This window comes from Drosophila subobscura, chromosome A, assembly GCF_008121235.1.
Source record: "Drosophila subobscura isolate 14011-0131.10 chromosome A, UCBerk_Dsub_1.0, whole genome shotgun sequence".
Taxonomy (NCBI): domain Eukaryota; kingdom Metazoa; phylum Arthropoda; class Insecta; order Diptera; family Drosophilidae; genus Drosophila; species Drosophila subobscura.
Window position 1 is genome coordinate 23,999,669 of NC_048530.1, and position 18,343 is coordinate 24,018,011.

Consider the following 18,343-nt stretch of genomic DNA (forward strand, 5'->3'; position numbering starts at 1 on the left):
CTCAAAGAGACAAGCGCTAGAGGGGGATAGAGATAGAGTATTGTACCCGAAAGAGACTACCCTGTGGTGAAGACGTCACCCTGTAAGTAATAGGCATAGGTAAAAATAACTGTAAAATGCGTGTACGTGAGTGGCTTGTGTGCAAATAGAGCACGCAAAACGGAACATTGCAATGCATTGGCATTGGTATTGGTACAAACACTGTCGAAGGCGTGTTGGCTTGCTGCAGAGGCTTCTATGCACAATCGATAAAGCAGTGCCGAGCCCTGACGCAGATTGCATTCAAGAGGAACGAGTAGCAAGAACCAGCAGCGAAAGTAAACTAAACGAAGATATGGGAGAAGGATATTCCGTGTAGTAATTGCAGAATATAAATATAAAAGAATAAACTCAAAGTTAAATGGAAATGGCAGCACCAGCAGCACAGTTTGCTCGCTGCCTCCTCCATTGGAAACTCTGTTTTGATGGCAGACAAAATTGAATTGTACATTAACGAAACGGCGAACGAATTGTTCATAATTTCATTTTAAGTATTGTATTTAATAAAAAAACAAACACCCAATATATAGAGATACATAATTTGGTTCAACTTTTATTTCAAAAACTAGCGAAGCGGCAATAAAACACAATATATTCTTAACTGGCTCGGCTAGGGAGGAGCTGATCATATTTACTTTTCACTTAAAGACTAATTTCTCTACCTTCATTCCCGCTGTCAATCAACATAGATCACATATTTTTCCGCCCGCTTGGACGGCTGCATTCTCGCTCCCTTTGCTGCGACTGTGCGCACCTTGGGCTTGTCGCTGTCGTTCAGAGAGACGCCAATGATCGTGTCCATAGCGCCCTTCAGCTGTAACATCTCGACGGTGAGCGCGATTTCCGCCTGAACAGTGTCCGACAAGCGTTGCAGCGCTTCCAAAACTTTTACACCGTACGATGTGGAACTGGCGTCGAAGACATTGAGAATGGTATTGGCGGCATTCAAGAGCGGACGCATGAAACGAACTTCGCCCAGGTGTGTGCAAAGGAAGTCGATAAACTGAATAAGAACGGAGTCGGGCCGTTCGGAGAGTGCCTTGTCCAGGGCGCGGCGTTGCAGCAGCTCTGTGATGACGGCCACCGTGTTCTCTGGATGCTTTTCCACTTGTCGCGGCAGTAGCACCTCATCCAGGGCCCTCTTGAAGTTGAACTTGCGCAGATGAACGTCAAAGGATTGCAGTTTCGTGGCCTTGAATCTGTCCTTGATGGTGTGATCCACCACTTGCGATGTGTTCGGCTTAATCAGCTTCTTCACGAGCTTCTTTTTCTTCTCCTTGGATGCATGGTGCACCCGTATCTGGTTGAGGTTGCTCGGCTTGTTCTCGACAATCATGCGCTTGATCGAGATGAGACCATCCACCATGCCAGCAACCACAGCCTGATCTGCGCCGGCCACGGCCAGACTCACCACGGCATTGGGATAGGTCAGCGTGTGCACAGTCTTGTAGGTGGTGGTGTCGTAGATCTTAACATGCCGATCCAGACCGCCGGAGAACAGACGTCGCCCGTCAGTGCCCAGCCGCAGACAGGTGACCGTCTTGTGGTGCTGCGACATCATTGTGAGCAGGCGGCAGCCGCTGATGAGATCCCAGACGCGCACCTGATTGCCGCCAGCGCTGATGAAGATGGAACCATTGGGCATGAAGAGCAGCGACTCCACCGGACTGCCGTGGTCCAATGTCCGCTGAATCGCGTTCTCTGCCCTCGTGTCGTACAGATTGATTTTTCCATCGTAGCCGCCGGAGACGAACATGTTGCCCGCCACCGGATGCATGGCACCGGCGCGGATGTAGTCCGTGTGGGCATCGTTGTAGGTCTGCACCACCTTCTCGTTGGACACGTCCCACAGCCGCACCGACTTGTCGTCGCAGAAGCTGGTCAGCTGCAATTTGTCGTTGGTGAAGAAGGTTCGATGGACAGGCGCCTTGTGGCCCTTGAAGATGCGCAGGATGTTCCGGCTGGTCGTGTCGAAGAGCTTCACATGGCCCTCTTCGTCACCGGCCGCCAATAGCCGACCATCCTGACGAAACGTCGCCCCATACGCGGACTTCTGAAACCTCGATAGGTTCTTAACCACCAGCTTGGTGACCAAATTGTAGATTTGGACGCGCACCGAGCACGTCACAACAAAGTTATCCGGCTCCGTGGGGCTGAAATCCAAATAGTCTATCGTATTGCACTCCTTCAGGAACTCGGGTTTCTACAATGCAAAACACAAACAAAATTATCACTTGTTGATTTTGTTTGGATTCGGAATTTTCGTCTTGATTACCTCTAACCGCTCCCAATAGATTGTGTCGGGCGTCTCTACTTGCGCCCGCTGCTGAAACCTTCGAATATTAAGTGCATAAAACCGGCTGTCCATACTGTTATTTGTATTATTACTCGTGCAGCGATCGCACGTGTTTCAGAATACCTTCATTAGTGATGGGTGTAGTAATATTTAATATTAAGATACAATTATCGATTTTCCAGTACTATCTCAAAAAGTAGCAGGGTTCGATATCGATAAGTGTATCTATGATGGTTTTGTTTGGCAACGCGGTGGACTTTACCTTGCATGCGTTTTATTTTCCGGGCGGTCTTTTATATACAATCTAATAAAATGGAATCCTTATAACAAACTATATTGCAGCAAATTGATTCAAAAATCGGTTAAAATTATTAATTCAGTGTTAAGAGTCTGAAGCAGCTGGTAATATTAAGCAGAATATCAAAATTGAGGAATATGATTTTCGTTGGTATATTTTGAAAGAGAGAATGGTATATTTCTGTATATCTTTTAGGTTCAGACGGTATATTTGATCGATAAGTCCGCGACCAGCAGTGCAAAGTGGTCCCGCACATCAATCATATGGTCGTTCCCCTCCTCCCCCGCAAACATAACTAATTGGCATTTAAATTTTGAATCTACATCAATTTGTGTCTGGGCAGAGAGAGACTGGGCAATTGGGCGCGCCAAGTGTGTGACAAATAACAGAGTGAGAGACTAGAGTGTGCCACGACGAACCACAGTTTGGGTTAATCTTCGCGAAATCGGCTTGTGGCCGGTGCCAGTAACGGGTCCCATTTCCAGTTCGCATTCCGCACCCGGCTGGCCACCTATTAGAATACGAATAATAAATTCGTTTTTAATTGAAATTTATTTGTTGTGATGGTTCCGTAACAGCCTCAGCCTCAGCTTCAGCCTCAGCCTCTCCATCCAAGGCTGTGGATTCTTTAATTAACTGGAGCCCCTCTCGGCCAGGCCAGGGTCCGACCAGGCCTCAGGGAATTGTGCGGCCGAATGTTAATTGAAAGCAATCAATGTGCCTCCACCCCATTCGAATCAAACGCCAGCGATCAACAAGACCAAGCGGAAGCAGGCCAGGAAGCAGCCGAACCAACACACAGCGCCAGTTCAGCCCACAATGGAGGACGACATGGCTGTCGACGCCAACAACGAGAAGCGCGTGCTCTGCGAGAAGATTATACGCGACATAAATGCCGTCTTCCTCAAGGATGCCGATCTGTAAGCTCAAGCAAAGGTCGTGGCAAATATCGTGGCAAATATCAAATTAACAATTGCGTTGCAGGGCATCCTTCGAGATTATACCAAAGGAGACGAACTGCAACAAGTCGCCGGTGGTGCATGTGGAGCACAATCTGGGCCTGGAGTCGTGGTGTGCCCAGCACGTGTATGACCATGCACATCGCACGCTCATCTCGCATCGCCGCCAGACGTCACAGCAGCAGCTGCGCACGCTGCAGCAGCAGCAGCAGAGCGATGCCCTGGCCAAGTATCTGAATGTGGCGCTGCTCATCAATCCGGATGTGACCACCTTCTGGCACATTCGCCGCCAGCTGGTGCAGAAGAATCGCCTCAGCATCAACAAGGAGCTGCAGTTCTCGGCCCTCGTACTCTCCATCAAGCCAAAGTCCAACGAGGCGTTCGCCTACCGCCGCTGGCTCTACTCGTTCCAAAGTAAGTCCCAGAGCGAGTTCAACACTTCCCCAGCAAAGGTTCAGTTTCGCCATCCACTTTGCAGGTGCCGATGCCATTGACTGGCCAAATGAAATCAGCATCTGCGAGCGGTCTGCCGATCGCTGTGCCAGCAACTATCACGCCTGGTCCCATCGCCACTGGGTGCTGCGGAGCGGCCCCTGCCTGCTGCAGTCGGAGCTGATGCGCACGGAAAAGTTTCTGCGCAAGCACATCAGCGACTACAGCTGCTATCACTATCGCCAGGTGCTGCTCGGTCGCGCCTACGAGCTGTGCTTCTGCATGCCCAGCGGCGAGGCTCAGCCGCAGCTGGGCAGCCTCCTGGAGCTGCTCGCGGAGTACGGGCTGCCCTGTGAGCCGAACACCGAGGCTCTCATTCAACTGATGCTGCCCCACATGAACCGCAGCACTGTCAGCGTGCAGCGTTTGCGCTCCTTTCTGTACTGCTGCAACGTGGCTGCCTACGACATGCGGCTGTGCAAGGAGCAGCGGGCACTGTACGGGCCGCGTGACTGCTTCGAGCTGCATCGCCGTGCCGCACTCAAGTTCATTGTGGAGCAGTGCGTGCGCCTGCAAACGGAGCCACGGACTGCCACGATGGATACTGCTGACTCGCTGCAGCTGGACAAGTTTGACTATGGCCAGCATCCCTTTCTCGAGGCGGTGCGGCAGGCCGAGTCGGCGCTGGGCGGCAAGCATCAGCGTTGGTGCAATTTGCATCTCAATTTTGGCTATCCCGTGCCGGAGGCTACCTGGCGGGATTAGACTTCCTCAAAATGCCGTTGTAGAGCTCAAAACTCGGGCAATACTTGAATCTACCTTGCTGTGTGCGTGTGTGTGTGTGTGTGCACGCACACATATCCACTGTGTACCCCCAAAGACAAATGTCTGACATTCATGACAACTGCATTTCGATAACTGTTATACCGTTATATCTCGTGTTCCCCCTACACCCGCCACTGTGCTGACAGTCGCGTCCATCAATTTAAAAACAATTATCCCACTTATGCACGTGTTTTTGTTAGCCAATTTGCAAATAGTTTTAAAATAAAGTTAAATCAACAGACAACCCCCTGCCCCATCCACCTGTATTGTGTGGGTGTCAGACTCTCGGGCTGGGCTGGGCTGTGTGTATATTTTAAGGGTGAGCAGTTGGGGTGGCGTGGCCCAGCATCAATCAGTTGTGCGCATGTCAGCGCGAAGTAAGGCGATGCCATCGAAGGCAACGGAGATGACAGCCGTTAACAGGAGCAGAAGCAGCAGCAGCAGTAATCTCCCCGTGTTCAGTATATTCTTGGAGTAGTTTGCGTGAGGCTGAGTGCGCGGCACCACCAAGAGGAGACCTGAAGTTCTGTCCCTGCCTGTGGCCGTGTCTGTGACCGTGTGGCTGTGCTTGTGTCTGTGCTTGAACGGAACTGAAACTGAAACTGATTTCTGAGTGGAATGACCCTCGATTTTTCGGCATTTGAGGCTGTTTTTTGTTGTTGTTGTTGTTGCTCGTGTGGTGCAGCGGTGGCGGTGGTGGTCGGGGGGCTTATAAACAATTTGCTGACCCACAAAGTGAGCCCCCAGTGAAGTGCGGCAACAGGGCCCAGAACCCAGAACCCGTGCCCGTGTCCAATACCAATAACTGAAGTGCAGATGTGCCAGCGAGGAGGAGGAGGCCCTGGCAAAGTGAATTTTAAACCAATATCGAGAAGGTCTCTATCATATAGCAGGTATATAATATACCCTAGACTCTCTTCATATTCCCCTCTTTTGCGCTTTACATTTGTTGTTCCCTTTTTGCGGCCTTCTCTGGGGCGAGTCCTAGGCCCCCTCGGGGCGTGTGTGTGTGGCACAAAATCGCAACTGCGCCACAATTGAGGGCATGGCGTTGGGTTGGCCTCGGGGGAGAGGGGGGAGGGGCCAACTCAGGTTGATAAAACCGAAGTAAGACTGTTTATGAGTTGATTATGGGGTCCGGAATCCTTGAGGTCAAGAATAAATAATTTTGCATGTCATGTCATGCTGTGCCATGCCACGACTGTATGTACATGCATAAATGATGTGTGGGACACACGCACGCAGTGTCCCTCCTGAGTGTGTGGGATGTACCCAAATGCATGCATGTGTGGGCGGGCGGGCGACACATGTGTGTGTGTGTGTGTGTAGATAACTCAAAATGGGGACACACCTGATGAGGTACACAGCTACAAACACACCAGTGGGGGAAAAGAGGTCATGTACATATGTATGTATGTATGTGTCACGTATGCATTGTGCGTAGTATGCAAAATATTAATAATAATTGTCTCCATTCGCAGGGGTAAACTATCGCATGATTGAATTGCATTTCGTGTGCGGCCCCCACCCACGTGGCGGGCAATGAACCCGCGCTCAATGCCAGTGCAGCGCAAAAAGTAATTAAATCAGCTCATCGCATTGCATCGCAAACGCCAACGCAGAGGATTACAGTAGGATGCTTGTGCTGTGGCGGCGGTGGCAGCGGCAGCCATGACCACGCACACCACAACGGGTAGGAGAACGAACAAAACAAAAACAACAACAACAACAACAGTTACAGTGACGAGCATTCAGCCAGAGCGACAGTTTCGCATTGCATGGGGTGGACATGCCAGCGCCTCACGAGTACGAGCCGCTTACGGCACGTTCGGACACCAGTGATTCAGCCTGAGTGTTGCATTGGAACAGTGACAGTAACAGTTACGCCCATCTCTCTCTTTCGTTCTCTCTCTCTGTCTGCGATTTGCATAAAATTCAAAGCAAAGCCCACAGCCATCGATAACATTGTAACGGAAGGCTGCGAAAGGCTGCACAGCGATCGGCCGCGATGGGCAGCCTGCCGAACCTGCACGAGCTGGAGGCGGCCGAGCGCAAGCGTGAGAAGCGTCGGGAGTATGAGCTGCTGCTGGAGCAACGGGCCAGGGACACCAGCAGGGAGCGGGAGCGGCTCTCCGCGTTCGCCCAGCAGCGCAAGGTGAGACCCAAACCATCGATAGTTGACAATCGTAATCGATCGTTACTCATTTCTCGAATAATTTGACCGTTAATTGCAGCAATCTTCGTACAATGCCTATGTCATGGCTGGCTTGGGGATTGGCGGCGGCTCGCTGAGTCTTTCTACCGCCGGCGCGGTGAACGGAGACCTACCCATTGCCAATGGAGCTGCTGCCGCGCAAACGGAGGCCTTGGCCGCCGCCGCCGCCACCACGCCGAGCACAACAACGGCGGCAACCACAACGAACAGCACGTTCAGCGGCTTTGCCATGCTGGGGCTGACCACGAAGAGGATTACAACGCACACGCACCATCAGCATCAACATCAGCACCAGCACTTGCATCAGCATCAGCTGCAGCATTTGCATCAGCATCGCCACTCGCTGACCACCAGGCATCGGGTTTTGCGTACGCGCAGCTCGGGCGGCGCTCAGAATGTTTGGGATGACCAGATGATGGAGGTGAGTGCATGTGTCCCCCCAACACACTCGTCATTTATTTATAGAGTCTAAGCCACCCCACCGCACTCGTTGCACGCGCCGCAATCGGATTCAGTTAGAGCTTCTGCTGCCTGCCTGGGGACTGGACTGGGACTGGGACTGGGGGGAAGACAGCTCCGCAAATGTCAGCGCATGAAAACGGATTATTTGCCCCAGTTGCACAACAAATAATTAAGTCAGTGCCAGTGCCAGTGCCAGTCACAGTCTCCTTCAACTGTAATTAAAGTGCCAGGGGCTGCGTGGGTGGCCCCAGGCCCCAGTCCCCAGGCGCCAGGCTGTTTGTTTGCCGCCGGAAGCAGCTTGCAAGGATTAGCGCGCGTGCTCGTGCGTCCTTCGGCTAAGCCGCTAAATCCTTTGGCGCTCCGTTTTGCTGTTGTTTAACTTTTCGATTTGCTTCTCTGCTTGCAGGCGCACTTTGCCGCGTACTCCCCGTCGCCGGTGTCCACGCGCTCGCATCGCATCAATCCGGTGTCCTCGTACCAGGTGCAGGCGGCGCTGGCGGCCTCGAGGCGCCGCGAGTCAATCAACAGCTCAATCGGTGCCACATCCATACGGCGGCTCATCACGCTGAACAACCGGAACTGCCGCCACCGAGTGCCCGCCCATGTGCGCCAGAAGGTGTGGCGCCAGTTCAGCTGCCTGGCCGTTGCCCATGGCCTGATGAATGCCGTGCTGCTGCCCATGATGGCGCTGCAGGGCTCCAATGCGGTGTGGCATCATCGCGAGCAGTGGCTGCCCATCGGGCCGGACATTGGATCGCTGCTGCTCAGCAGCCTGTTCCTGCTGGCCGCCGGCATGTGCCTGCCCAGCGCGTGGCTGATGCGCCGCTACGGCTACACGCCTCTGCTGGCGGCCAACTACCTCGCGGTGATGCTCTTCGTCCTGTCGCACATTTACGCCTCCATCTACACGCTGCTGCCGGCCTACCTGCTGCTGGGCCTGACCATCAGCGGCGCCAACGGCTGCAAGGCGGCGCTTATCGTGCACTTTGGTGGCCGTCTGAGCTGCTCCCAGGCCGCCTGCGAGCAGCAGGCCCAGGCCGCCGTGGACGTGCTGAACGAGGAGCACAAAATGTTCTGCAATCGGGAGCAGAAGGTGCGCCGCTTGGCACGCTGGTTCCGCGCCTCCCAGGACCTCGGCCTCATCGTTGGCGCCCTGCTGGCCTCGCTGCTGCTCGTGTGCAACGGCAGCGACTGGAGCTGCTCCGGCGCGGCGGACACGCGCAATGCCAGTGCGCCCCAGCTGCGGGACTTCTTCAACCGGAATGAGCACGGGGAGCGCATTTGTGGAGCGGACATGTGCCCGCTGAGGGTGCAGCAACCGCTGGCCGCGGCCTGGGCCAACGAAACGGGAGCCAGCCCCGTGCCGCGCTCCATCTACGTGGGATTCATCGAGAGCGGCGCTCGTGCTGGCGGCCAGTCGCTGCTCTGGCTGTACGTGCTCTTCTCCCTGGCCTCGCTGATCCTGTCGCTGGTGGCGGTGGTGGGCAAGGTGCAGGGGGAGCGCAGCTCAGCCCTGAAGGACGTCAGCAGCATTACGGACACGCTGCTCTTCGCCGGACCGCTGGCCTACTTCGTGGGCACGGAGCAGGCCTACATGCTGGGCGACTTCCTGCGTGCCTTTGTCTCCTGCTCGCTGGGCATTGGCATGATTGCTGGCGCCATGGTTGGCATGGGCCTGATGCAGCTGATTGTCTCCTGCACGCTGAGCATGCTCCTGCGGCATGTCAAGCGCATCGTCGTGATCTGTAGGTATCCTCCAATCAAGACAGAATCTGTCCACCACTCATGTCTCTCTGCTTTCAGTGGCGGGATTCTTCTTTCACTCCTGCCTGCTGCTCGCCCTGTCCAGCTGGAAGCCCTCGAACGATGACAGCGCTCTGTTCTACGTAATCGCCGCCTCGTGGGGCGCCTGCAATGGCATGTGGGAGACGCTGCTCCTCTCGCTGGTCACCCTCAATCATGCGAATCACGTGACGGAGGTCTCGGCGCCACTGCAGGCCCTGCGCTTCCTCGGACTGGGCCTCACGTTCGCCGGGCATGGCTTCCTCTGCGAGTCGCTGAAGATCATTGCGCTGGTGGTGCTGCTGGTGATCAGTGTGCCGCCCTATGCCACGCTCGAGATACGCCTGGAGGCACAGCGCAAGGCCACGCTCGTCAGCTTATGACGGAGCATCTTCAGCTAGTCCCGACGCCAGCGGCGGGGCACCGTGGCCCGCACCCACACCATGTGAGGGCGGCTCAATCTGGTCCGTAGGACTGGCTCAGCCAATCGGACCACCAACACCCCCGCCCTGATCCAGCTGCAACCCATCAGTATTGATAGAGAGACAAGAGTCAGGGTACATTTCAGTATTTCCATGGCGCTCTGAAGATGCAAGAGAGAGAGACTCCCTCTCTCCACTGCATCCTTGAGTCCATTCGTGCATCTAGCTACTAAGAATGATCTATAAAATACACACAGAATGGACCCACCCAAGGTGAATTTACTTGAAAGGTTACCTTTCAAGGGAGAGACTCCCCCATATGTCTATCCCTTTCTAGCGCTTGTCTTTCCGAGCGTGGTGAATAAGTTATTGGTTCAGCACCCAGCTTCTGTGTAAATTCACCTTGTGGGGGGTGGGTTCATTTCTGTGTGCGTGCCATCTCTGTGTGCATTTGCCAGTGCCAACAATGTGGTTCCATGTCCGTAAATCTGTTTATGTGTGTGTGTGTGTATGCATGAGAGCTTTCTGTGTGGTTTCTTCCGTGTTGGGGGGCGATCAACTCAAGACCCACATTAGCCAATAGTTTAAGAGATAGTAACGATCTGATACAAAATATGTATGTATATTTTATGTCTATGTAATCTGCCACAGGTGGGCCTTGGTTAACTAATGGCAGCTGTGTATGCATGCATGTAACTTTGTGCCACAAAACAGTGTATTCCTCTGACGTAGTTTCTAAGTGTGTACTTACAATTAGGTTTACCGAGTCAACCCCTGATGATGTTTCCCCCGTTGCTACACAGCTGGTGTACGTGTAGGATGGTGTAGCAAAAACAGCTGTTATTGATAACAAGGTGAAATCCTAAGGTCTAAGAACAATGTTAACATTTTGAGAATTTGTAACCATTTTGCGACGCCCCCTCTCCCCCGGTAGTTAGATTGGAATGCGATCGATCGATTGATGCATCGGCAGTAGGAGGAGCACATATAAATATGTGTAGGTAAATGCATGTACCGTATATACATACATGCATATGTGCATACATATGTAAGTAAATAATAATAATAATGTGTGTGTTTTTCTTAGCAGCGGGTGTCCAGCTGCACGCATATTGATTATTGAGTATGGGTACAATATATTGTGAATGTTTCTCAACAGAACACAACTCGCAAAACAAGTTAAACTAGAAAGCTCTACCGGGGGAGAAGCACAAGAAGAATTAGAAGATGCTGTGCCGCAGCGCGTTCTACAACAATATATACACACACATACATGTACATGTGTGCATGTGTGCAAGTGTTTGGATGTGTATTATATTATACTGTATGCATATAGATGTCTGATCCCCAGTATTCCAATAAAGTATCTATAAATGTTGTTCGCGGCAAAGTGTATTCCAACTTCGACCACTGCAAATAGACAATTTCAATCGCAAACACACAAATTCCGTTTAATCCACATGCGCAGCCAGCTGGCAATGAAAACGATCCGCCAGGCAGCGCAGCGCTGCGCCGTTAGCTTTGCTCAATTACATTTCTAGCTGGAGTGAGCTTTGGAGTGTCATAGCTGGAGAGAGCGCGCAGTGTTCGTTGAAAGCTCGCAAAAAGCTCGCTCGCTCGATCGTAGCGTGATAATTCAATGAGCTGGTCAAAGAGTGCCAGTGTTAGTGTGTTTGGATTGGGTTTGTTTGTGTGTGTCTGCTGGTTAGCTTTATCAATTGAGCGGGAACGAGAATATGGGAATGGGAATGGGCTACGGGTAATGAGCACTTAGTTGGCGATTGTTGCCGCCGTAGCAAGACGTATTCGACACACACATAAGATGGCAACGGCACGAACTTGCCGCACCGATTCCGCCTGGAGCGACAAGCTGCAGGAGCTGCTGGCCTGGTTCGAGAGCAATCCGAATTTGCCCGAAAAGATTGGTAAGGTTCGCGCCCAGCAGGTGTGTCCGATTAGAGGCTAACCCCGAAGAGACCTGATAACCAATCGAGTGGTGTCTGGAATTTAATGGCAGCGCAATAAACCCACCCCACACCAACCCACCCCCCTCGATACGCTCCACACACGCGGAACCTAAACTAAACCTTGTAACGGCATTAGACGACCACTGAAGTGGGGCAATTAATGGCAATCGAGCCAAAGGTCGCGCACGCGACGCTCTTCATTCGCTAAGCTGTGTACATTTTTATCCATTTAAATTTTAATTTTGCTGCAGAGCCGATTGTGATGCTGCGCTTCCTCAAGTGCGTGCAGTACGATGTGGAGAAGACCAAGCCGCTGGTGGAGCTCAATTACAGCATGCGGAATAAGCATGCGCATCTGTTTATCGACCGCAACATGGAGGACGAGACGACGGCCAAAGGTTTACGAGTCTCGTAAGTGCCGAAGCGTAAAGGCGGGGGAGAGACACGAGCGCGTACGATTTGCTTTCTTCGCTTTTGCAGTGACTTGCTGATACTCCCGGGACTGACGCCAGAGGGGAACAAGCTGCTCTTTTTTCGCATGGCTGACCTCGATCCAAACACGGTACGCCGAATACTCTAACTATCTTCTACACTCTCCTCCAATTTCCTCTTTTATCGACAGCGCAATTCTGTGGAGGAAACCAAAATCTTTTTCATGATGAGCGACGCTCGCTTCACGATGCCGGACGTTGAGCCGAAAGTGGGGGAGAGCGAGCTCAGCGAGCTAGACGACTCGGATATTGCGGATGGAGACGTGCAGATAGTCGACATCGAGGGCTACACGCTTCGGCACTTGGCCTACATCTCGATCTTTGTGCTGCGCATCTACATGAAGTTCCTGCAGGAGGCATATCCCTCGCGACTTCGAGCCATGCACGTGATCAACTGCCCCTCCTATCTGGATCGCCTCATCTCCATGATGTCGCCCTTCCTGCGCGAGGAAGTGCGGAATATGGTACGACCGAAGGACTATCTATCCAAGTAATTTGTTATCTATTAAACTGTGATCACATTTGCCCAGATCCATTACCACACCGAGGGCATCGAGAGCCTGTACCGGCAAGTGCCGAAGGATATGTTGCCCGAGGAGTATGGTGGCAAGGCTGGCACCATCGCGGAGCTCAAGGCCAGGGGCATACAGTCCATCAAGGAGAAGAGGTAAGCAGCACAAAGCTGAAAATGCATTTAGAACTAATTCTCTGTTTCTCTCTGGCAGCGGCTACCTGAGAGATGAGCGTTACTGGAAGGTAACATCGCTGAGCAAAAGTCGCTGGTCCTGGTTTTGACGGGAGGAGGACAGCTCGCTGCCAAGAGTTTGCACTCTTCCGGCCCCATGTCGTGATATTCAAATGTGATCAATGCGCGTTTCCATTTTTGTTTTTTTGTGTACCTTACTCTCCCTCTCTGTGTTTAGATGAAATTATAATCCACTTTAAATTTAACATTTCAACGAGGCTTTCCTTTCTTTCAAAATTTGCCAGTCTCGCGCACTTCTCCGATAACTATACCGATATATCGATAACATGGACTTGCTATCCTTCTCCGTCATATTTGTCACCCTCTGCGGACATCAATCCTGTCCCACGAGCTCCTTTCGTCTGCCATATCAGGTCTACCGATTATTAGCTAGCCAAATGAGCCATTAAATTGCGACGCTTTCGGTTTGGGCCTAATAACCTCCATTTAGTGTAAGATCGGGCCCAATGATGACCATAGAGATCAGGTAACTACAATGACGATCCAGCCGTTCCATTTGGTTTCCAAATGCAGAACACGACCCGGCCATTAGGCAGATTTCGGCGCAGATTGAGCTGTACTCACAGAAGCTGTACTTGGCCCAGGCTGGGAGAGGCGGCGTTCCAAGTCATATTTAGGCACTATTAAGCGGCGGCAGCCCATAGCCGAATGCTGGCGAAAAGCAATTAAAATATTACGTGTATAATCGGCTACGCAACGGAAACACAGCAACACAGCAATCAATAGCTATGATATGTATAGGAAATCAATCACCAAAGCATGCCAGTTGCCCGCCAGGCTCCAAGCACAACGGTTTGCCATCATCGCCGCGCCCTGACCAGCGATAGTACAGGATACCCAGCCATCGATAGCAGCACCGATACCACTCCCAGTCGATAGCAAGGCGTATCGATTTGGCCGATGCACAATGAGCGCCGAAGGCGAGAACGGAACACAGCTGAGGCGCGATCTAAACGAACTTGTTGAATGGTTCCAACAAAATGAAAAGCTGCCGCAAGAGATTGGTAAGGAGAAAGGGGCAGGGAAAGCCAGCGGCAAGGTGTGAAAATAAGGCAGTGACGCTAATAAAGCGTCCATATGGTAGAGTCCCATCCCTCTCCTCCCACCTCCCACCTCCCACCACGGCATAGCAGGCCCCAGCACGTCGCATCAGTTTTTAATGAGGTCGTTAGTAGGCAGAACGGGCACCATCATCAGTATTTGCGTTGACGGTGCCCACCAGCCCGCGTTACGTCATTGATGGGCCACTAATGCTTAGCTAATGCTGAATGGACTACCCACAGATCCCCTGCTGCTGCGTCGCTTCTATCAGTGCATGTACGGGGACGTGGAGGAGACCAAGAAGCTCATCGAGGTGAATTACTCGCTGCGCAACCGCCATCCGCATCTGTTCATCAAGCGGGATCCACTGGACGATGACAGCAAGCGAACCTTTGATTATGCGTAAGCAGGAGACCAGAGAGTGCTCCACAGATTGATTTATGGCATTATTTCAGGGACATACTGCCCCTGCCAGGCCTCACGCCAGATGGCAGCAAGGTGTCGCTGTACTGCTTCCGGGAGTTTGAGGCCACAAAGGTGAGGGCAGAGCAATCTGCACTGGGGCTGGGCCACAACTGACGCTAAGTCTCTACTCCACAGATGCATCACACGGAAGACACGCGAGCATTTTTCATGGTCGCCGACTGTCGCTTTGTCACGCCGGACGATGCAGCCCGACCGAACATTCTGTCCGAGGGCGAGGTGCAAATCTTTGACATGAAGGGCACCACAATGCGGCACATTTCGCGGCTGACCATCAGCACGCTGCGTGCATACATCAAGTTCCTGCAGGTGGCGTTTCCAGTACGCCTTCGGGCCATTCACATGGTCAACTGTCCATCGTATCTCGATCGAATCGTGAGCGTGGTGAAGCCCTTCATCAGCGATGAGGTTTTCAAGTTGGTGCGTTTTTCCCCCAAAGATTCTCATGCGCGATTCTCATACGAAATTCCATTGCAGATACGCTTTCATACAGTCAGCATGGATTCGCTTTATGCCTTTGTGCCACGCGAAATGCTGCCGGAGGAGTACGGCGGCTCGGCTGGGTCGCTGGAAACGCTGCGAACCCACACAAAGAAGGCCTTGGTCGAGCATCGGTGGGTTTTGTATCAGCCATAGACAATCGTTTCACTTATTTCTAACCATTACAGCGATTATCTGATGAACCCCAACCACTGGCTGGTGGAGAAGTCCGAGAAGCGTAACGGTCATTCATGGAGAATTTTTCGATAAATTCCAAATTTTGCTTCCTATTTTTTTTCTTTTGTTTTTACATATTTGTATATTTTTATAAGTGGCTAGCCTATAAATTGTTTAAAAGGTATATACATATACTAAACAGATGTTTTGCAAGTTCCTACGGCAACATTTAATTGCGTATTTAATTTATTCCCGACACGGCCACCAGTTGAGTGGAACCAGTGAACTGGTTCACGGAACCAACTTTGCTCTTCCATCGTCTATTTCTCTCGCCCTCATTATTACGTTGTAATATCTGTCTAGCAAGTTTGAGAAAAGTTCGTTGGAGTACTTGTGGCATACGATCATTAATTAAATAAAACACAAAACCTTATTTGACATTTTCGCACAAAGACACAACCATATGTATATCGATGTATTGATACATCAGTATACCATCAAGCTCACATCTCTACTTTGTTTGTGGCATCAGGGGGACCATTGGCTTATCAGTATGTATTGAATGACTGAATGAATTTAATGATGATTCGCGTAAAATTACAGTTTTAAAGCAGAGAGTCCTAACTAGCTAGTAATATCAAATAGAACATCAAAATCGAGGAATATGATTTAAGACTACGGTATATTTTGAAAGTGCAAGGGTATATTTCGGTATATTTTCAAGGCCCTGACGGTATATCTTATCGATAAGTTCACCTCCTCCTACTTTGTCTGTGGCATTTATTTACCGATTTGTTTGCAATTTGTTTAAATTAAGGAAAAACTAAGAAATACACATTAAAAGTCGGACATGGAACGGCCACAGAAGATGCCCAAGGTGGCCAAGGTGAGTGTTAATGGCGCGCAGGCTACATGTGCAGTGGATTTCACAATTTTCTTGTTGTTTTTGTTTTGTTTGTAGGTGAAGAACAAGGCGCCGGCCGAGGTGCAAATTACGGCGGAGCAGCTGTTGCGCGAAGCCAAGGAGCGTGACCTGGAGATCCTGCCACCACCGCCGAAACAGAAGATCTCCGATCCAGCGGAATTGGCCGACTACCAGCAGCGGAAGCGCAAGACATTCGAGGACAATCTCCGCAAGAACCGCATGGTGGTCAGCCACTGGATCAAGTACGCGCAATGGGAGGAGCAGCAGCAGGAGATACAGCGAGCCCGCTCCATCTGGGAGCGTGCGCTGGACAACGAGCACCGCAACGTGACCATCTGGCTGAAGTACGCCGAAATGGAGATGAAAAACAAACAGGTGAACCACGCCCGCAATCTGTGGGACAGGGCCGTGACCATTATGCCGCGCGTGAATCAGTTCTGGTACAAGTACACCTACATGGAGGAGATGCTGGAGAATGTGGCCGGTGCGCGGCAGGTCTTCGAGCGCTGGATGGAGTGGCAGCCCGAGGAGCAGGCCTGGCAGACCTACGTCAACTTTGAGCTGCGCTACAAGGAGATTGACCGGGCGCGCGAGGTCTACGAGCGGTTTGTCTACGTGCATCCGGATGTCAAGAACTGGATCAAGTTTGCCCGCTTCGAGGAGTCGCACGGCTTCATCCATGGAGCGCGGCGCGTGTTCGAGCGGGCCGTGGAGTTCTTCGGCGACGAGTACATCGAGGAGCGGCTCTTCATCGCCTTTGCGCGCTTCGAGGAGGGCCAGAAGGAGCACGATCGCGCGCGCATCATCTACAAGTACGCGCTCGACCATCTGCCCAAGGAGCGCACCAAGGAGCTCTTCAAGGCCTACACGATACACGAGAAGAAGTACGGCGATCGCGACGGCATCGAGGACGTCATCGTGTCCAAGCGCAAGTACCAGTACGAGCAGGAAGTGGCCGCCAATCCCACCAACTACGACGCGTGGTTCGACTACCTGCGCCTGATCGAGGCCGATGGCGAGAAGGATCTCATTCGGGACACGTACGAGCGGGCCATTGCCAATGTGCCGCCGGCCAACGAGAAGAACTATTGGCGTCGCTACATCTACCTGTGGATCAACTATGCCCTCTACGAGGAGCTCGAGGCGGAGGACATTGAGCGGACGCGACAAATCTACAAGACCTGCCTCGACCTCATGCCCCACAAGCAGTTCACATTCAGCAAGGTCTGGCTGCTGTACGCCCAGTTCGAGATCCGCTGCAAGGAGCTGCAGCGGGCACGCAAGACGCTCGGCTTCGCCATCGGCATGTGTCCGCGGGACAAGCTGTTTCGTGGCTACATCGATCTGGAGATCCAGCTGCGTGAGTTCGAGCGCTGTCGCCTGCTGTACGAGAAGTTCCTCGAGTTCGGGCCGGAGAACTGCGTCACTTGGATGAAGTTCGCGGAGCTGGAGAACCTTCTGGGCGACACGGAGCGTGCGCGGGCCATCTTCGAGCTGGCCGTCCATCAGCCGCGTCTCGACATGCCGGAACTGCTGTGGAAGGCCTACATTGACTTTGAGGTGGCCCTCGGCGAAACGGAGCTGGCGCGGCAGCTGTACGAGCGTCTGCTGGAGCGCACGCAGCACGTCAAGGTGTGGATGTCGTTTGCCAAGTTCGAGATGGGCCTCAATCACGGCGACAATGGGCCCGATGCCGGGCTCAATGTGCGCCTGGCACGTCGCGTCTATGAGCGTGCCAACGACATGCTCCGCCAGCTGGGCGACAAGGAGTCGCGCGTCCTGCTGCTGGAGGCCTGGCGCGACTTTGAGCGGGATGCCAACGATGGCCAGTGCCTGCAGAAGGTGCTCGAGAAGATGCCGCGGCGCATCAAGAAGCGACAGAAGATCGTCTCCGACGATGGCGTCGAGGAGGGCTGGGAGGAGGTCTTCGACTACATCTTCCCCGAGGATGAGATGGCGCGACCCAATCTCAAGCTGCTGGCCGCCGCCAAGATGTGGAAAAAGCAAAAGCATGTGCCCGACGAGGATCCAGTGCCAGCCCCTGCCGACATCACGCAGGAGGATGGCTGATCATTTTTCACACTTTCCTAGCCCTAAATTCCACTTTGCATATTAAAGATCCATTCAAATGAAGCCACACACGGGGCCAAGTCCTACAGCCTAATTGTTGTCTCGTGCAAAGTGCATTCAGAAAGCCTGTTGCACAGTGTAATTAAAGCCACTGCAGACCATGGGGTGAAATTACTATTACTAATATTATATTAGTAATTTCACCATGACTCA

The 18,343-nt window shown here is 52.3% G+C and overlaps 6 protein-coding genes across 7 annotated transcripts; 5 read left to right on the forward strand and 1 right to left on the reverse strand.

Moving 5' to 3' along the window:
- Positions 1-628: 628 nt before the first annotated feature.
- On the reverse strand, positions 629-2,470 carry LOC117903513 (U3 small nucleolar RNA-associated protein 15 homolog). Its single transcript, XM_034815619.1, has 2 exons — positions 2,315-2,470; positions 629-2,242 (listed from the first exon to the last, which is right to left on the reverse strand). Exons 1-2 carry the CDS (start codon positions 2,405-2,407, stop codon positions 716-718), a joined length of 1,620 nt encoding a protein of 539 aa, XP_034671510.1. The 5' UTR covers positions 2,408-2,470; the 3' UTR covers positions 629-715.
- Positions 2,471-2,880: 410 nt separating this feature from the next.
- On the forward strand, positions 2,881-5,093 carry LOC117897789 (protein prenyltransferase alpha subunit repeat-containing protein 1). Its single transcript, XM_034806840.1, has 3 exons — positions 2,881-3,553; positions 3,618-4,006; positions 4,071-5,093. The coding sequence occupies exons 1-3, from the start codon at positions 3,453-3,455 to the stop codon at positions 4,787-4,789; spliced, it is 1,209 nt and encodes a 402-aa protein (XP_034662731.1). The 5' UTR covers positions 2,881-3,452; the 3' UTR covers positions 4,790-5,093.
- A 200-nt stretch (positions 5,094-5,293) lies between these two features.
- On the forward strand, positions 5,294-11,106 carry LOC117897773 (protein unc-93 homolog A). Of its 2 annotated transcripts, XM_034806822.1 has the most exons (5): positions 5,294-5,742; positions 6,331-7,004; positions 7,084-7,485; positions 7,933-9,271; positions 9,330-9,691. In XM_034806822.1, the coding sequence occupies exons 2-5, from the start codon at positions 6,858-6,860 to the stop codon at positions 9,689-9,691; spliced, it is 2,250 nt and encodes a 749-aa protein (XP_034662713.1). In that variant the 5' UTR covers positions 5,294-5,742; positions 6,331-6,857. The 2 variants fall into 2 exon arrangements, with proteins under 2 accessions (XP_034662713.1, XP_034662721.1); XM_034806830.1 differs by lacking the exon at positions 5,294-5,742 and having other exon boundaries at positions 6,858-7,004; positions 9,330-11,106.
- Positions 11,107-11,494: 388 nt separating this feature from the next.
- LOC117903820 (alpha-tocopherol transfer protein-like) lies at positions 11,495-13,139 on the forward strand. The gene is made up of 6 exons (XM_034816263.1): positions 11,495-11,655; positions 11,949-12,108; positions 12,178-12,259; positions 12,320-12,652; positions 12,719-12,855; positions 12,914-13,139. The coding sequence occupies exons 1-6, from the start codon at positions 11,553-11,555 to the stop codon at positions 12,981-12,983; spliced, it is 885 nt and encodes a 294-aa protein (XP_034672154.1). The 5' UTR covers positions 11,495-11,552; the 3' UTR covers positions 12,984-13,139.
- Positions 13,140-13,742: 603 nt separating this feature from the next.
- LOC117903822 (alpha-tocopherol transfer protein-like) lies at positions 13,743-15,292 on the forward strand. The gene is made up of 6 exons (XM_034816275.1): positions 13,743-13,958; positions 14,238-14,397; positions 14,451-14,532; positions 14,596-14,898; positions 14,956-15,092; positions 15,147-15,292. The coding sequence occupies exons 1-6, from the start codon at positions 13,862-13,864 to the stop codon at positions 15,226-15,228; spliced, it is 861 nt and encodes a 286-aa protein (XP_034672166.1). The 5' UTR covers positions 13,743-13,861; the 3' UTR covers positions 15,229-15,292.
- A 588-nt stretch (positions 15,293-15,880) lies between these two features.
- Positions 15,881-18,193, forward strand: LOC117903794 (protein crooked neck). The gene is made up of 2 exons (XM_034816226.1): positions 15,881-16,021; positions 16,097-18,193. The coding sequence occupies exons 1-2, from the start codon at positions 15,986-15,988 to the stop codon at positions 18,128-18,130; spliced, it is 2,070 nt and encodes a 689-aa protein (XP_034672117.1). The 5' UTR covers positions 15,881-15,985; the 3' UTR covers positions 18,131-18,193.
- Positions 18,194-18,343: the final 150 nt, after the last annotated feature.

What these genes read in the sequence shown, in the direction of transcription:
- LOC117903513 (XM_034815619.1), bottom strand. Translation starts at nt 2,407, where the DNA reads ATGGACAGCCGGTTTTATGCACTTAATATTCGAAGGTTTCAGCAGCGG. An exon ending in TCTATTGGGAGCGGTTAGAG is followed by an intron (nt 2,243 to 2,314) that starts GTAATCAAGACG and finishes TTTGCATTGTAG; the next exon opens with AAACCCGAGTTCCTGAAGGA.
- LOC117897789 (XM_034806840.1), top strand. Translation starts at nt 3,453, where the DNA reads ATGGAGGACGACATGGCTGTCGACGCCAACAACGAGAAGCGCGTGCTC. An exon ending in TTCCTCAAGGATGCCGATCT is followed by an intron (nt 3,554 to 3,617) that starts GTAAGCTCAAGC and finishes ATTGCGTTGCAG; the next exon opens with GGCATCCTTCGAGATTATAC. An exon ending in CTGGCTCTACTCGTTCCAAA is followed by an intron (nt 4,007 to 4,070) that starts GTAAGTCCCAGA and finishes TCCACTTTGCAG; the next exon opens with GTGCCGATGCCATTGACTGG.
- LOC117897773 (XM_034806822.1), top strand. Translation starts at nt 6,858, where the DNA reads ATGGGCAGCCTGCCGAACCTGCACGAGCTGGAGGCGGCCGAGCGCAAG. An exon ending in GGGATGACCAGATGATGGAG is followed by an intron (nt 7,486 to 7,932) that starts GTGAGTGCATGT and finishes CTCTGCTTGCAG; the next exon opens with GCGCACTTTGCCGCGTACTC. An exon ending in CAAGCGCATCGTCGTGATCT is followed by an intron (nt 9,272 to 9,329) that starts GTAGGTATCCTC and finishes CTCTGCTTTCAG; the next exon opens with TGGCGGGATTCTTCTTTCAC.
- LOC117903820 (XM_034816263.1), top strand. Translation starts at nt 11,553, where the DNA reads ATGGCAACGGCACGAACTTGCCGCACCGATTCCGCCTGGAGCGACAAG. An exon ending in GCCAAAGGTTTACGAGTCTC is followed by an intron (nt 12,109 to 12,177) that starts GTAAGTGCCGAA and finishes TCGCTTTTGCAG; the next exon opens with TGACTTGCTGATACTCCCGG. An exon ending in GCGAGGAAGTGCGGAATATG is followed by an intron (nt 12,653 to 12,718) that starts GTACGACCGAAG and finishes ACATTTGCCCAG; the next exon opens with ATCCATTACCACACCGAGGG.
- LOC117903822 (XM_034816275.1), top strand. Translation starts at nt 13,862, where the DNA reads ATGAGCGCCGAAGGCGAGAACGGAACACAGCTGAGGCGCGATCTAAAC. An exon ending in AAAGCTGCCGCAAGAGATTG is followed by an intron (nt 13,959 to 14,237) that starts GTAAGGAGAAAG and finishes GACTACCCACAG; the next exon opens with ATCCCCTGCTGCTGCGTCGC. An exon ending in AAGCGAACCTTTGATTATGC is followed by an intron (nt 14,398 to 14,450) that starts GTAAGCAGGAGA and finishes GCATTATTTCAG; the next exon opens with GGACATACTGCCCCTGCCAG.
- LOC117903794 (XM_034816226.1), top strand. Translation starts at nt 15,986, where the DNA reads ATGGAACGGCCACAGAAGATGCCCAAGGTGGCCAAG. An exon ending in AGATGCCCAAGGTGGCCAAG is followed by an intron (nt 16,022 to 16,096) that starts GTGAGTGTTAAT and finishes TTTTGTTTGTAG; the next exon opens with GTGAAGAACAAGGCGCCGGC.